The sequence below is a fragment of the Hypomesus nipponensis genome, chromosome 15, assembly GCF_054491055.1.
Source record: "Hypomesus nipponensis isolate SF chromosome 15, ASM5449105v1, whole genome shotgun sequence".
Lineage (NCBI taxonomy): Eukaryota > Metazoa > Chordata > Actinopteri > Osmeriformes > Osmeridae > Hypomesus > Hypomesus nipponensis.
Genome location: NC_140375.1, coordinates 3,899,434 through 3,917,177, shown reverse-complemented (window position 1 = coordinate 3,917,177; position 17,744 = coordinate 3,899,434). Strand labels below are relative to the sequence as shown.

Genomic DNA, 17,744 nt, shown 5'->3' with positions numbered 1-17,744 from the left:
CAAGGCTTTCACTGGGGGAGTCACAGAGTCCTGTATCAAGGCTTTCACTGGGAGTCACAGAGTCCTGTATCAAGGCTTTCACTGGGGGAGTCATGATGCCTGCCACCCTGCTTCCCTCAGGGCCTCATGCCCCTGGCCCAACCAATACCCTTTCTCATCTTGCTGGTGTCACCCACACACTCCATCTGTTTCCCTGCCTGCCACGGTGCCTGGCAGATGTGCACAGCAGAGGGGCACAGATGTTCCCATGGTGGTGGGTGGGTGGAGGCTGGTGGATCAGTCCTGGTCTGTGTGTATGGTGCAGCATACGGTACTGCGTGCCATGTGGGGTGGTGAGAAAGTTGCGTAGTGATTCCAAAGGACATATGGGATGTATACTTTCAGTAAAGTACCATATGATACAATTGCTCTGAGGCCAGGAGAATAAGATCTTACTCGCATACAGCAAATGTATTGAACTGCATTCCCTACTCCTTCTTGTTATTGACTAAAAATGATTATTTTATTTTAACCATTCACTTAACTGAGACAACAAGGCAACAAAGTGTTCTTTCCATCCTGTATTCCTAGAAACAACAATGCAAATGACTGTGAAGAACAACGCAACAACAAGCTTTGCGGTAGAGTGTGGACTATCTGAGGTATTGCGGTTCTCCGTGTCTCTGAGCTTATAGCACTGCCAGTCTCTTAGCGTACAATCTGTATCCTCACCATCTCCCGCCCACCAGTGTAGTATGTGTTCTCTGCTTCAGAGACCCCCTCCATAATGAAAGAATGGAGCTCCCAGGCAAACAAACCCTCCCCAGTGCTGCCCCAGCCAGAGTAAGAGATTTGCAGAGTATGCTTGCCCCCTGGCTGCTAGCTAGTGATTGTGCTGCAAAGAGGGGGGAGATAAAGAATATAGAGGTGGGGTGGGGTGGTGGGAGCGAGGGGGTGGGGGTGGTGGGAGGGAGGGGTGGGGGTGGGATGGAATGGGGGCCCTTCATACATTTTTATGACCACATAGATAAGGTCAGTTGTGTGCCATCGTTACTAGGCAACACTGCGACCCTGTGTTGGATTGAGTTGTGAAGGCGAGAAGTCAAATCCCACCTTCTTATTACAGAGCAGCTTCTGCCACTGTTAACAAGCAAGCAGGCGCCTCGCAGCTCCGTGGACTCGGAGACACCGAAAAATAGCTGTGCTGCTTGTTAATGGAAACCAAACCGTAGCTAGAATATCGGATCGATATTGTTACAGTACGTGCAACAGCGTTATAACATTGTGGCAGTGAAATGATCTTCTCGCACGTGTACAATAATGACTTTGCCTTTTTAATACACATTGCTGTTATTTTGAGATAATGCTAATGCCATCTAAGGAGAAAAAAAACATGCTGTGAGAATGTATTGATTTTGTGGTCTTCCAGCTGAGAGAGAGAGAGAGAGAGAGAGAGAGAGAGAGAGAGAGAGAGAGAGAGAGAGAGAGAGAGAGGGAGAGAAAGAGCAGGCTGTGTAGATGTAAGAACCAAATCACCAAATACAGACCCTGTGGCTCTCTCTCCTCTCGTCCTCCTCCCTTCCCCGCTCTTCTCTCCCCCTCTCACTTCCCTCCAGCTCCCTCCCCCCCTCTCCATCCAGTCCCCTCAGTGCCCCAGTTCACCACGTCAAGGTTGGCTACAGACGTACTCCCCTGGGCCGCGGGGCTGGCCAATAGGACACAGGCTATGGTTGCCATAGCAGGGTGGGGAGTCGGCATCCAGAAGGGGTTCTGGGTAGCTCCCAAAGACCAGGAGAGGAGGACACAGGGAGGAGGAGAGGAGGCAGGAGGAGGGGAGGAAAGGAGGACATGGGGAGGAGGGGAGGAAGCAGGAGGAGGGGAGGAGAGGAGGACATGGGGAGGAGGGGATGCAGGAGGAGGTGAGGAGAGGAGGACATGACGAGGGGGGAGGGGAGGAGGCAGGAGGAGGGGAGGAGAGGAAGAGGGGAGGGGAGGAGGGAAGGGAAGGGTAGGAGAGGAGGAGGGGGGAGAGGAGGCAGGAGGAGGGGAGGGGAGGAGGAGAGGAGGAGGGAAGGGGAGGAGAGGAGGAGGGGGAGAGGAGGCAGGAGGAGGAGAGGAGATGAGAGGAGGAGGGCGGAGAGGAGGCATGAGGAGGGGAGGAGAGGAGGAAGGGAGGAGAGGAGGAAGGGAGGGGAGGAGAGGAGGAGGGGGAGTGGAGGCAGGAGGAGGAGAGGAGAGGAGGAAGGGAGGAGGAGGGGAGGGGAGGAGATGAGGAGGGGGAGTGGAGGCAGGAGGAGGAGAGGAGAAGGGGAGGGGAAGAGAGGAGGAGGGGGGAGACGAGGCAGGAAGAGGGGAGGAGAGGAGGCAGGAGGAGGGGAGGAGGGGAGGAGAGGAGGAGAGGAGGCAGGAGGAGGGGAGGAGGGGAGGAGGGGAGGAGAGGAGGAGAGGAGGCAGGAGGAGAATGGATTCAAAGTTAGAACAGTTAGAAAGAGAGAACTGTCATGCATCCAGTAGGACATGATTCTTTTCATTGTTTCCAGAGAGTTTTCAAACAATGAATCAAAGGGGAGATGTATCAAGATTCTGGTTTTAGCGTGAGTTGAATCACGATTTAGAATTTGCTTCCTGCCTGAAATGAATCCACCCTGTCTGATCCGTCGCCCACACAAACAGGCCTCAGCTCGACCATTGTCTTCAACAAAATATTCAACCTTCTGAATGACATCAAGACACAGAACTATCAGAGTATCAAATCATCCAGAGCCTCCACTCTGCAGAGGGCTTTGCTATGCGAGTGGCTGCCGGCCTTCTCTTCCCCCTGGGAGCAGTGCGGTAACAGAAAACCACAGACACTCTGCTAGGTGTCACACCATTCCAGACCGGCCAAACATGTAACTCTACACACTCCTCTGTGGAGCCGCGGGAGCAGCCTGGCTCTTATCAGTCTCATTGTCTTACCTCACATGGGGGATCCTTTACCCCATGTTGTGAACTGTTTCTATTCTGAGTTAATGGGTCGCATAGTGCACATGCAACCTGATCCCACTCCGGGTGGATGAGAAGAAGGCTGGTCGGACAGTCTGCTGATGGTAGGCAAGTCTGTGTTTTGTTGTAAGAGACACCGCGCTTCGGAGGAGTTGTCAAAACAACGGGGCTAGCCTCTGGGATTACCCTCCCCCCGTGTGTGTGTCTGTCACACACACACAAACACACACAGACAAAAAAACTCATTTTGGTGTCATGGTCAGGTACTGTTATGTGCAAGATTTGGGTGTTGCTGTCTCTGTAAGAGAAACTCTAGAATGCCAAATACTGAGCCATATTCTGAGAGTATAGAGAGAGAGAGTGTGTGTGTGTGTGTTCAGGACAGTCATGACCTTGAATATGGAGGGTGTTTGTCTCAGTTTCGTTGTCTGTTCTCTGCCCCCCACCATGACCAAACAACAGCAGCAGCAATCCTCTGGCCCAGGGGCATCATTGTCAGGTTTATTCACCAGTGTTTAGGCCACTTGCTAGGGGGAGTCAAATAGTCTCCCAAACTCAACCCATCCCCCAACCAAATAGAGACTGTAACATTTAAAACATGAAAAAGAACAACAGAAGGATTTATGTTTTTATTGTGGGACGGAAAATCCACAGAGGGAGGTTGTACAAGAACATGGCTATGTGTATTACAGCCGGAATATCTACATTATTTGCTAATGTAAATGTGCAAATTAAATGGTTAAACCTATGCCTTTCTCATGTTGCTTCTCAAAGGCAGAATGACCGCCATTGTACTGTTAAGGGACCGGCATACTTTTCAAGGGGCCAGTTCTCAATGTGTGAAGGATGGTATTGTCTTTCACAATGGGATGGAAGAAGTCAGTGAAACGTACAGCAGCCACTCTACATGTTATGAATGCACCTGGTCTGTAGACCAATCCATCTTCAGTTCCAATATAGCAATGGAGGCAACATTTGATATATATACATATTACCCACTCACCAAATTCCTCTAGAACTTGTGACATTTTTAAGTACACCAGGGACGTATGTAATTATGCCAGTAATTATAGCCTTTAAAGTGAAAGGCCAATTTACCCCCTGCTAACCATATGTCAGACACTATTTATAGACAAATCATAGGTGGTGAGTCGGGACAGTGACGTTTGGTGATGGTGGAGAGGTGGAGTCCTACTGTCGGTTATTGTGGAATTATTATCAGTAGCATAAACATCACGTGAAAACCTATTATTAATCATTTTAAATCATTTTAAGTGTTTAGAAGCTTGCTTGACATTGTATGTTAATTTGCAACTGTGTCAGGCTTACTTAGAGATGCCAAAGACCTTGCCAAATACTAGCCCTACACACATTACAGGGTGTGGTAGTTACTACAGTATACAGTCCTAACAGTCTAGTACCTTTACACAGAAACAATGCACGTGTTTTTATGCAATTACAGGGATGCACACATGTCAGGTTCAATGACGGTACATTGCCAACCAAGGGACATAGTGTTCATTTCCTCTGAACATTACCACCAGGAGAAGGTGTGATTGGTGAGATCCACAAGGACATGTCATCCTGTGGATGACGCTGAACTGGAGTTCTGGCTGTCATCCTCTCCATCCTTTGCCAATTGATGCTGGTTGAAAGGATCTAGGCTTCCAGTGACAGATGGAGGAGTACGTTCCACCAGCAAAGACTTGGCCTCTAAAGTTGTTCTGGAGCTGATTCTAAAAATGCAAAGGTAAATGTCCATGGCTGACATGCAGTATCATTGTTCAAAATTGCTTCCCGATTGAGACCACATGTTCTGCCGTGATGTCACACCCGACCAAATAACAAGGCACACGGGTGACAGTGGAAAGGGGATGCTGAGATTCTCTGACACACACGCTGTCAGATCAAGATACCTTATCATCGCATACAGTAGGCACTGTCTGTGCAATAGTGAGTCAAAGTGACATAGCATAAAAAGTTACCAAGCTATGAAGAAATTGAGATATTGTGGTTGTTGCCAGAATCAGAGGAATTTGAACTGTGTACAATATGTACAATGTATTACTGAGTGTATTGAACAGATAAGGGCTGATGTGACCATTGCTGTGAGCAGATCGGAAGACCATGTCCAGTAGCAGTGTTGAGATGAACTGAACACAGAAGCCTGGAGCAGGGACTGCCAAGTCTACCTTCCCCCCATCCCCCCCACCACCAGCCCCACCCCCACCCTCCCCACCAGCAAACACAGTGTAGATAACGAACAGCTCATGTTCTCCGATGCAGTGGCTGAGCAAAGGGGCCTTTTCTGCTTCCTGCAGCGGATGTGAAGCTTTTCTGACTTGCTCCAAGAGAGGAGGTATGGAGAGGACCCAGAGCCACTCCAGCTCTGTCTGCTATCCACACAAACACGTTCATAAATAACAACTCTGTGATGATCATCTAATAATGGTAACATAGCATTTCAAAATCGATCAGAGATTTCCATGTTTGTTTTGAGATTTTTGTCGTTGGCTATTAGACACAGAGTTGAAGGTATGAGGTTAATTTGGCCATATAAATGGTATTGTAGAGAAAATCTGATTTTATGCTTTCATTAATGAGCCATCTAAGTATACACAAGCATACTATCCTGCCAACAACTAATAAGCAGAAATACATTGGGCTGAACAGGTGACTAGAGACATACTCTTGACTTTGAGGCAAACATAAAAATGGATCCTTGATGAAGGGGTTGGGAGGGTGAAAGGGGTGTATGGAAAGGTAGTGGTATTTTAACCCTATTCTGGCTGGCTAAAATACGTTTATTTTTTATACAATCTTTAAATTGTTAAAGTATATTAGCCTATATACAAATTAGATTTGATTTAAAATAAATTGTAAGTCGTTTTAATGACAAACATAATTTTACCTTAAACACCCCATATAAATTGATTTATTTTTATGTAGACCAGTTTTAAATGTTATGATCGGAATGAGACGGAGAGGAATTAAACTTTTGGATTGTTAGTTAGAAGGGACTCGTTGTTAAATGCGGAGTTAACTTTAATACCTTTGAATAATAAATTCACAGTTTATCTCATTAATAAGGGCAGCAAACATACGTGCGTAATGAAGGCTATGTGCCTGTGTATCACCGTGCGTAAAATGCTATCCTTGGCAAACCGCGCGTCAGGTGCGGATAATTTATTTTATGCAAATACGCCCTCGCTGTATACGCTCTCACCTACAACGCCTGTGAGGACTGGCTGGCGCCTCTGCTCCTTTAAGGCAATGAGGAATTAAAACGGCTGCAGAGGCAGGAAGAGGGTTATTCTGTAATGCTCTGAGGCAGTGTGGGTTAGCGCAAGGACCAATGCGATTAAACGGCAGTGGGAAGATGCGCGTGCTTGCCTCTTGCTGGACGGAGAGAGGTGGTGAAGATGGTTTGACTTTGGACGCCAAATATTACTGCCGTTTCAGTTCATTCGTATTTGCTTTTAATTCTTGCTGAATTGACCACCTAACTCTTTGTTTCAGTTCTTTTTTTAAATAATTTGTTTTCAAACATGCTTCATAATTTAGTTCTTACTTGATGTTTTGGGATTTCACATTTTAAAAAGCTAAATAGATCACGTTTTATATCATCGGACATATTTGAGGACCTGCCGTTGCCCCTCCGCCACTAGCCTGACTCAGCATCACACCTGAGCTGCAGGCGAGCGCCGAATCCCCCGCCAGCATCCCTCTGAATGAACTGGGAAAAGCAGCAAGGCACTGTGTACCGCGCAGAGTCGAATCAGAGCCTTTAACAAGACAATCACAGAGGCACATTTCCTCCATGCGCAAAGGAGTTTTATAGAGAGGAGACGGTTTACACATTATTACCAGCGAATAATTGGACGGGTCTCTCCAATATAGTGGCAAATGTTTAACCTCAAAACAGACACAGAGAAGAGAATTGTAGGGAGGCAGCGGTCAAAGTGTGCGGAGGAAGACGAGAAAGCATAGCTTGGGGGATTGAACGGAGCAGGGCATGTGGATATTGGCTTTTATCTTTTTCCAGAGCATCTTGAATGGTAAGTTTGATCTGCTCAATTTAATATTCATGATGCAAGTAGGGTAATATATCATGGAACGTAAATTAGAGAGAGGGATGGAGGTCACCTGTGTTTCACATGAGAACATTTTATGGTTGCCTTTAGGATGTCACCCGTGATAGGAAAAGAGGGACGGGCGAGGCATGAACTGCGTTTTAATCGTTACAGCAATCCTCCTCGCATCTAAGCTGACGTTGGCCTTCACATTATTAGAGTACGTGCAAAATAAAAATACTTCAAATTGGATATGATTCATTGCTTCATAAACGGACTGTCAAGACGCTTGATCATATATGAATAGATTTGACCTTAAGGTTAAAGTCTTAATTGTTTTCAATTCAAACAAGCAGTATTTAGCTTGCCTCTGATTGGTTTAGGCCTATATTTATATTTTATTAATATCTATGCCCCTTAATAGTGAGTGACGTATTTGATATAACTGAACATTTGGTTGAACACCCTTCCCCTCCCCCATGGGTTGTGCATTTTTCAAGATCAATGTGTGACAAACGAATATGAGGGACAGGTACCTAAGACACACTGACGTCCAACATTCAATGCAAAATCTAAAAACAAATCAAATTAATTAATGTATCAAAAAATAATTCATTTTAAATATATTATTGCTTTTTAACTTTCTAACACGATTTGCAGACATTTCTTGTTCTTCACACTGTGGTTTAGAGATTTGTATGGTTGCTGTAATCAGAACATTGCTCTCAATAAGAGAGAGAGATTGAAAGAGAGAGAGAGATTGAAAGAGAGAGAGAGGAAGAGAAATTGTCCACCAGTAGAGGCCATGTTGGTCAGAGCATCCAGAAAAATGAGAGAGAAATGCTCTTATACAAATGAATGCCGGGTAGATTTGAGAGCCCATACATTCATATGAATACAAAAATATAAGTGAGTGGTTATTTCCATTGACATAAATACAATTGAAAAAGGTGATTGAAATAGAATGTGTATGTGTGTGGGAGGGTGGGACTGGGATGAGGACGGGGGGTGGGAGAGAATGAATGAGTGAGTGAACGAGTGAGTGTGTGTGAGAGTGAGTGTGTGAATGAGTGAAAGTGTGAATGTGGGTATTGGATTTGTCACTTATCAGTGTTCTTTGTTTAATGTCTTTGGTTGTATCTATGTTGATAAGCTGTCTAAGTATGTGCTCAAAGTAGGTTTAGGAACCAAAAGAGAAAATGTGTTTATCAAATAAAGAAATACTTATTGGTCGAATCCTCTCCAATGGGAGGGGATTATGACAAGACTGGGTGTGTGCGGCGAGCTTGAGAAGCACATAGGGAGGCGGAAGGAAAGAAAATGGAAAGATATCCCTCAGAGAATGATTTTGGGGGAAATATATTTTACAGATTTGTTGGCCAACATTATATCTGCTATATGTACTCAGAGTCCTAACATTTTCTGCATTAGACACTGAAACCCTGGGTTTGGAAATAACACTACAGCATCAAAGGACCGTCATTTTAAACCGACACAGAGAACAGAAATCAAACCCATTCACCCAAAAACATACATACACCATCAATATGTTCTGTCCTTGGCTGATAAAAAGAGAATGGGAAAAGGATTCTTGTTTCAGTATTATTCCTTTTTCATTGCTTTGGCAAATCAGTGTCTGCTGTTTATTGACATTCAGGGGTATGTCTTCTCAACTCCATATAAAATGGTATCGCCCTCAGCCCAGCTTCTGTGGAAACTCATAAAAGAACAATAAGGATTTGTCGTTAATCGTAATCATCCTGAAGTTACATTAGATCAACTGCCATGCCAGACAGTGTCCATTTATTGCACGGGATGTAGACAGTGAATGGCAGCTGATATTAGATACAACAATTGTGTGCAAATAAGTTACATTTTTGCTCTCTAGCCTTGTATTTTGTTCACTCCTGTATTCAGTCATGAAGTCTTTGCTTTGCTTTCAGAAGGTGTTGATTATTAGGAAAATTATCTCTTTATTGGCTGAGCTGACAGAGTCAGAATGAATAACCTTGTGCACGGCAGAGCAATTGGGTTTTCTAGAAAATTCTCAGCTTTTTTGTTGTTGTTAGGTCTATCACATGCTCACTGGCCTGTCTCTATGGAAACCTCATGGGGAGGCATGGGGAGGTATGAGTTTTTTTACTGGCTTAATGCTTGAGCAGGTGACCCAGAAGTTCTTGATCTCATTACTTCCTGTGACCTCCCTGCACACCTTTTCTGGCATATTGATAATGATCTGAATCTGGAATTGGTACAAATAAATTGAAGCCTTTTCTGAGCTGAGTACATCACTATCTCTCTTCTGTTGCATCACCCAATAACTTGATGATAAATACATTGATAGCATTTATACAGGCACAACATTTCACCATCACTATTATCAGATTATGTATTTTCAAAAGGATGCCTGGAAAGATCTGTATCATGATGAGTTACTTAGCTCATTGCTATTAACTATACTATTACACTTGCATTGTAGACCTTGTATTTAAATTGAAATGAAAGCAAGAGGCATTCGTTTCTTTAAGGATAGCAAAGTAGATGGGTTAATTTGGCTTCCTGACAGATGCCTTTAGGCAAAACCAATGCAAGCTCCTACTGGTTCACTCAAACGTTGGAAATATTGCACATTATTATTATTTTAAAAATATTTTTTTCCCCACTTGATTTACATTAAGGTTGAAAGGTCACGTAGAAAAATCACTTCCATCTCAATCAACCCTGACCTTTTTCAAAGTAAAGAGATATGCAGGCTCAATGAACCCCCATCATCAAGGAAAGCCCTTTTCAGCGCTTCTGCAGTATTGTAAATAGCTGCCAACATCACTTAGCCTGCCAATTTAGCATGACGCTACATTATTAGCAACCTGGGATGATGGAAAATGAGGGAGAATGGGACGAGGAGCCCGACTAGCTGATTTATTTCACTAAACTTGGCTGCTGGGAACCTGAGTTTTCCTGGGAGTCAATCTACTGGGGGCAATTAAGGCAGTACACTGATTAGGGACCCATCTGTTCCTAGTGGTGAGGTGCTCCCCTTGTGAGGCTTCTGTCCTTGAATCCTCCATATCTATTTAAAGAGCTTCAGGCCTTTATGTTGTAGCATTCGCCTCATGTGAGCTTTGGATGAGGGCTTGGCAGTCTCTTCAAATCAGATCAGTAGTATTAGAGTTAACGAAGCGATTCGGAAGTACATTTAACAATTAGGGTTTATTTCCACTTGCTGGGTATTAGAGTCTGTGTAATCTGTCTGTGTTAGAGGATATAGTATGGCAAGCTTGTCCAGCATGATACTGTACTTCCGCTTCCAGTTCAGCTGAATCCGAGTGAGTTCCGAAATGTTTACATCTTTCTATTGTATAGTGTGTCCCTGCTCAATCTGAGAGGCCGGTTGTAGACAGAAGTTCCTTCCCTTGACTATTCCAGAAGAATAGTCCCTAATTCTGGGTAATAGCTACCCTGATTTGTAGTAATGGATAGTCCTGGTTTACACATCCAGACTACATAATGAAGATACTTACTGAAGATGTTCTGCTGAAGCCTGGCGCTCTAATTAGTAGCAGGGGCATCTGAGACTATGTACGGTGTGTTTCAATGTGAAATCTAATTACCAATCACACTGTGTCCTCACGGATCCTGCTGAATCAGAGCAACGTAATTGGGTGAGTCCGTGTTAATGGGTTTTGCATTCAAATGTTAACAATATCGTTTAGCATCAGATTGGAAAAAACTCCCCCAGATGTATGTTTGATCATGCCTGAGGCGTGATGCCGCCATACTGTACATCAGGCACAAGGGTTTCCTACTTGACATATAAGCGACAATAATGGATTTATTTAATCCAGTAAGCACCTAACAATGTGACATGTCATATTACTACAGTGCAACTGTAAGGCTATGAGAGGAACGCAGCATTATTTGAGAAACCAAAGACATATGTTTATATTTTTTTTCGGAAGGATTTTCCTAGTCACTTATAAATTGTGTTCAAGAAAATTCCGACATTGATGTATTCTCTTACAGCAAAGTGATATCAGTTGAATAATCTTTCAAATTCATATTTAAATGACTGTAGCCTACAGATGACCAGACTGGTTGGAGGTGTGCCTGGTGTTGCTGCTCTTCATCCTCAGTGACCAACATTCACTTTGCACCTCATAAATTCTGCTGCTTAATCCAGTCCCTGAACGTCGTCATGTCCATGCTTTGAACTCCCACACCCCAGAGCCCGAGTTGGCCCACAATCCACCACGCACATGGCACATGCTCGGGTTCTGCATCACCGTGGAGACCGTCGGTCAGGCCGCGTGTCCAAGCCTCCTCCTCATGTTTCACGTGCTCCTCTCGTTTTTTCTCTCTCTCCAAAACCTGCCACCATCCGTTGATGCATGGTTTTCAGTCCCTCTTTCCTCCTCCTGGTTGCTTCCCAGCAGTGTGGTCCCTGGGTGTGCCAGACTGGTTCTTACCTCGGTGCTGCAGAGCTTCCCCAGGCCTCACATGCGTAGTGCAAATAGTAAAGTAGGCTAGGGGATAGCAAGGCAGGGATGGAGAGACGGAGTGACAGAAAGACAAATGGGTCCAGCTTGGTTTCTCGACATTGTGTTTTATTTTTAAACCTGGCACAGACGGTAAGATTTAAGACCAAGTTAGTGGCTGGTATTTTTAGCTGGCCATTTTTAAAGTGCTGTCATCTTGTTGGGTTGAGGAAAAGGTGTGTCATGTGCGTGAGGGTGTTTGTGCATCAGTAGGTGTGTGTGTTCGTCCGTCCGAAGGTGTGTGTGTGTGACTGTGTGTGAGTAGGTGTGTGTGTGTGTGCGGCGAGCAGATTGATGCTCCCCTTACCTCTTATCGACCTCTTAGACAGCTGGCTCTCTCCATATGCACCACTCACTGACCATATATTTGCACTTTGTAGAATCCCTCGAGTTCACTAGCACACACATACGCACACACACACACATCAATCCACAAAGAGGCCTACGGGCACATATTGACAAAAACACTCTCACACATACACACCTTCCTGGACTAAGGTGTTATAAGAATTTAATTCACTATGCTAAAGGAAGTATTTCTGTAGCTGGATGTAGCAGAAATATTAGAAAATTACAGTACATGAACATTTAACATCTCCCTGAACATACAGCAGTTTGAATGCTGGCAAATTTCTCATTATAATGTTGCAAGCCTATATTATACAGTATGTTGCTTTCCCTCTATCAGGCCTTCCCCAGAAGTGATTATGCTAATTGCTGTTTGATCAGATGATTAAATTTTAATTCGATTAATCCAGAGTACTAAATGCTGTGAATACATTTGGGTCTGCTTGGCTGCTTAGCTTTACACAGCAATTGTCCCCTGTCGCCCCGCCAGCACACAGGAGAGAGGGATGACCTGAGAGAAGAGAAGGAACTGGGTTTTTTTCATTTTCTTGTGGAGGCGTGTCTTCGGGAAGAGAGACATGGGGCATAAGGCAAAGCTAGGAGAGGAGGAGAGGAAAGAAGGAGAGAAGAGAAGAGGAGGAGAGAAGAGAGGAGGAGAGAAGAGGAGGAGAGAAGAGAGGAGAGGAGAGAGGAGGGGGTGGGTGTTGTCTTGGGGCCTTTGGTAGACTGCATGCTGTGCTTCCTAAAGTGTTGAATAAACATGCTTCGGGTAACAGATTGGCTGTGATAAATGTTTAATATGATAAGTCCTTAAAGAAGGTCCAGCGCGGTGGCGGTGTTTAAGTGAGTGTGGCACGTAGCAGCTTCTTAAGGGCCCTGATTACGGGCCGTGCTAATAAGAGCAGAGAGGGCCAGCTGTTGTGACATCAGCTCTGACACACTTCACCAGCTGCTCATCAACAGACGTCGCGGCCGACATCGCCATGACGAGGATCAAACCGTGACATCGTGTCAACGCCTTGAAACAGACATGGAACGGCAAACAGCTCGATGTTTGCTTGTCTTTCATGACGCGTAGCGCTCCCCCCCATGAGGTCCGTGTGCAGTCGACGTTCCTGAACTTTCCGTTTTCTTCGCAATTACATGGTAGTTGTCGACGTCTGTGGACAGAAGGCTTTGTATGGAACAGTCACAATCATGGCCTTTAGTTCCTCAATGTTTGGGTTACATAGGCCTTCTGTTATAAGGTGCATTGACCCTACATGGAATCTACCACATGCAAACACACCAGGATAGCGAGATGTCCATTAGGAATCTGACCATTAAAAAAACATGCTAACAAGATCACCCATACTGTTTCAAAATCAATATTCTCCACATCCATCTTTCTCTCTCTCTTCGCGCACCCATTTCCATCCTTCTTTCTTTGTTCTTCATACCACTCTGTGTGGAGGCGTTGGACAGGGTGAATGAATAACTAATTGGATCATTAATTGACATCGATAATTGGAAAGTATAAGGGTTCACGGTAGTAAGCCAATATTGGGCAGGTAAGAACACTGTCCAAGTACGAGACGGATTGACCCCTAGCCTAACCTCAACCGTGTTGCATTGCTGTGACATGCAGTATTCATGGTGTTGCGCACATTCCTTCTCAATGTAACTCAAGTCATCATCCTTCAGTCAGACAGATGCCCCTTAAGTTCCATCCAGTGTAAACAGGATTTTTTTTTACTTTAAGGATTAGCCTGCAACCTTAAGACTTGAAAGTATAAAATAGTGTAGCTTTTGCACAGTTTGTAATGAATTCAAAATTACTCATATAATTCAGTATTATTCAGTATATTAGTTGTACTGGTATTCAGAGCAGGTCGTTGGCAACTTGAATCTTGAATCTTGGCAGACTTTACAAAGTCATGCACATGTTGTCTTTAAATCACTTGTTTTTATTTAAAGCTTTTTAGTTTTTGGCTGCGTGGAGCTAACTTCTACACCCCCATATTTAGCCCTGTCATCTCTCAGCTGTTTGACTGGATTAGTGTTAGCATCACCTAAAGCATTAGCGTGCCTTGAATACTTCATGTTGTTGTAATGTCAGTGTATTTGGTTGTGCCCAGTCAACCAGTGAACAAATGCCCCACTTTCAATGACTTGCCAAGAATGCTAAATAACGCTTCCATTATCCATATATGTCATACGGTCAGTTTGTCTCAATAATATCATATTCTCATAAAAATATTAACCTTTTCTAAGAAACAAATGAACTAGTACGAGTTGCATTTAAAAATACCACTCTATTCATCCACTGTCATGTAGAAAATTGAAAAAAGCAGCAACAACAGCAATACTCTGCATTTTCACCTCCATAATTGACCAGTCACCCTGGGTAAGTTTTAGACTTGTTTGGTAGCAGCAGAGGGAGCTGCCTTAGCGATGATCCCTCATCACGCTGGCACTCTCCTGCTCATCAATGGCCCTAATTCAGACATCAACGTCTGCCGCGGCTCACCTTATCCCACCGAGATGGGCCCGTCTCTCGCTCTTTAATGAGACAGCCAGTCTCGCCCGTTTAAGACATGAAAACAGGATGGGAGGTGCACCACGGGGGCTGTGCATGGGAGAGGGCCCCTCCCGCTCTCACATCAGAAGAGGGATCTGTCGGAGCAGATCACCAGCGAGCAGGCGGAGAGACCTGCTTCCCCCTGTCATGTCCTGCTTTATATTCATGAGAGCAAATTGGGAGACAGTCATTTGGCGAGTTCCTGAGCACACTGCACTGTAGCCTGTAGGCAAGTGGAACAGAACGCGTCCTCCCATTGGTTAGCAGCACCTCCCTAGACTGATATGGCTGTAATCTTTATTCAACATTTAACTCGCACTTCTGCCCAAATGCTTCTTTGCCGAAAACATTTGGGGACCAAATCTCGACCCTTTTCCTAAGCCTATTCACCTAAACCGCAGTTGCATCTGAAACACCATGATCTGGTTTTGTTTAAATAGCAGCCAGTTCACACCTGACATCCACACAGACGCTCGTGAGACCAGGTAGCAGTTCCAGGTCCCCGGCAGTTGGCCCTCCAGGCACACTGCAGAATCCTGCCTTAATGACGCCCTGCTCCTGACAGCCTGTCAGGCAGGCAGCAGACGTCCTGGGAGCCTGCGCGGGGGCTGACAGCTCAGACCGTGGTCCTACATGCACCCCCCCATGTGACACGAGCACCCTATCAAATATGGGAACCCAATCCATCCCACACACCCACAAGGTCTCTCTCTCCCTCTCTCTCTCTCTGATTCCTCCCGTTTCTCGTCCCCTCACCCGTCCCCGTGTCTCGCTTTCTCTTTGTCTCCCTGTCAGGACGGGTTTACGACAAAACGGATGAAAGACGGAATTGCAGCCTCCTTTTCCTCCTTTTGTATATTCCCTCCAAATCCTCTCCGTCTGGATGTGTTTGATTGTACCTCTAGGCTGTGACTGGCTTGAAGGATGTGAGGTTTTAGACTGTCTTCGAGGGTTTAAGCATTCTTTTAAGGGAGTGCACTGCCTGCCGCTGGTGTGGTGTGGCTGCGTCTCAGGTAAAAGGGAGAATCATTATTGGTTAAAGCAAGCATTCATTTGGCTGGTGTTTGCTCCATCAGCATCGATTGCACGTTTTCCTGGATGACGCGCCTCAGTAGCTCTGAAAGCAGTGGGTGATGGTTGGTTACACACTGTCAGGTGATGAATATCATTATGTTCAAGGGATCGCTCTCTTAATGGTACTGTACTCGCGAGGCGGTGTCAAGATGTTCAATGCCATACTTAAATGTCAAATATGAGCAAACCACATGACCTTGTTCAATATTTCTTGACAAATATTCCTGTTATTGATTTCATTCAATCAATGATAAATTATCATTCTCAGCATAATAGAGAATTTTATTTATATTCAAATGAGTGTGACTATGAACGGCTACTGTAAAAGATCCTGTTAGCAATTGGCTTACAGCAATAACATAAATTGAAAATAGAATGCAAATGACTGTTGACTCTAAGAAGTGGGACACTTTTACAATCACAGACTTTTTTGCATAACTTTGTATCAGTTTAAGTTAAGTTTAATATAAGTTATAAGTTATTGTAGCACACATTCAAAAGAGTGATCCAACCTTAATTCTACACACATTTGCACAATTGCAACCTACTGTATAGGCAGTCATCGTCTAAAAAACGAAGGTTGTATTCCTGCTAACTGAAATGGCTGGATGCAAAATATTTATGTATGTATGTGCAGATACAATTGTATGTACAGCAGATATACATTTGGTCTTTGCTCTACACATGCACACACATATTCGCACACAAACACACACACACACACACTGTTGGCATTATTATCCACAGAAAATGCTGTTTGTACATGCTTATTGTTCAGTGTGGTTATCTTAACGTCACTGCACGTCAGTTCTAAGCTTCTCAACACAGCAACATTTAGAGGTTCAAGAACCACAAGATGCCTTCAAGAGACTGGCCAGTCATACCACGCTCTGTCTCTGTCTCTGTCTCTGTCTCTGTCTCTGTCTCTGTCTCTGTCTCTGTCTCTGTCTCTGTCTCTGTCTCTGTCTCTGATTCTGTCTCTGTCTCTGTCTCTGTCTCTGTCTCTGTCTCTGTCTCTCTCTCTCTCTCTCTCTCTCTCTCTCTCTCTCTCTCTCTCTCTCTCTCTCTCTCTCTCTCTCTCTCTCTCTCTCTCTCTCTACAATAGACAGGTTTAGATAAAATGGCCTTCTTCTGCCCCTGGCTTTGCCAATTGAAAAAGAGAAAGCTTAGTTAATTATAGATGCAATTCATACATTATTGAACAGTGTCACTCTTTTCGCCTCGTTCAGCTTGTGATCAATTATGCCAATGATACATTTCCTCACCAGGAGGTCTTGAAAGCGTTCTGGTTCTGAGGTGAGTTGCTTGGGCACGACAAGCATGACCTCTCTGTGAGGTCATTGAAGAGAAGGTGTACCTCGGTTCATGGAAGCCTTTGTAGGGAAAGTATCAATGACCTGTGCAGTCAGGGTTGGGTAGGTAAGTGCAGTGGCATGCCATTCAGTATAGTTAGATACACGAAAACCTTGGTTGCTGTTGGCAGGTTCAAGTAGCTTCATTAAACCAATTTCAGAACTGTTTCACGTTAAGGTAGGGTATTTAGTCAAACCATAACCACACTTTACAATCTTTCATGTCACTATACTCTCACAGGACAGGAGCATATTTGAGCATATTTGTGTTCCAAAACTTCACAGATTCTCTCCAGCCATATTTTGCTATTGTAGCATTTTCTGCTTCCTGAGTGTCAATTAGCTAAGTACTCCAATCCCATTTTTCACTGGGCTTTGATGTTTGGGAAGTGTATTTGTCAGTGGCTTTACTTTAATTAGTGGGGGTTAAAGATTGCTGTGAGATGACTACAAATGATGTGTTCAGTCTCATTCGTTCTCGGAACGTTAAGTCCTCTAAACCGTTTTCTCATTCACGCATGGGTTGAAATTTCTCTTCAGAATCAGTCAAATCTCACCTCAGCGTTGCAGACGAAGTGATAATTTTGATCGCATTCCAATTTCACATTTTATCAATACAATAGGGACATATATGTTTCTTTAAAATGAATAATCTTGCCAATAATTGATGACCGACTTAAGACACACAGACATTAACGATTTCAAAGAGGATTTTGGATTCATGTTATTCAGCACACCTGCTGTATAGGTGAGTTTTGATCTTTTCACCATGTCTCTGGGCTGTAATATCAATAGACTGCTAGGCAGGGTGAGACTGGATGCCCCAGCTGGAAAAGGG

The 17,744-nt window shown here is 44.4% G+C and overlaps 1 protein-coding gene across 1 annotated transcript in view; it reads left to right on the top strand.

Moving 5' to 3' along the window:
* The first annotated feature begins 12,236 nt into the window (after positions 1–12,236).
* The window catches only part of dscamb (Down syndrome cell adhesion molecule b), a 76,181-nt gene continuing 70,673 nt past the window's right edge, over positions 12,237–17,744 (top strand). The window contains exon 1 of the mRNA XM_084674217.1: positions 12,237–12,273. Within this exon, the coding sequence (XP_084530343.1) occupies positions 12,240–12,273 (34 nt within the window). The 5' untranslated portion in view covers positions 12,237–12,239. The remainder of the gene's footprint in view (positions 12,274–17,744) is intronic.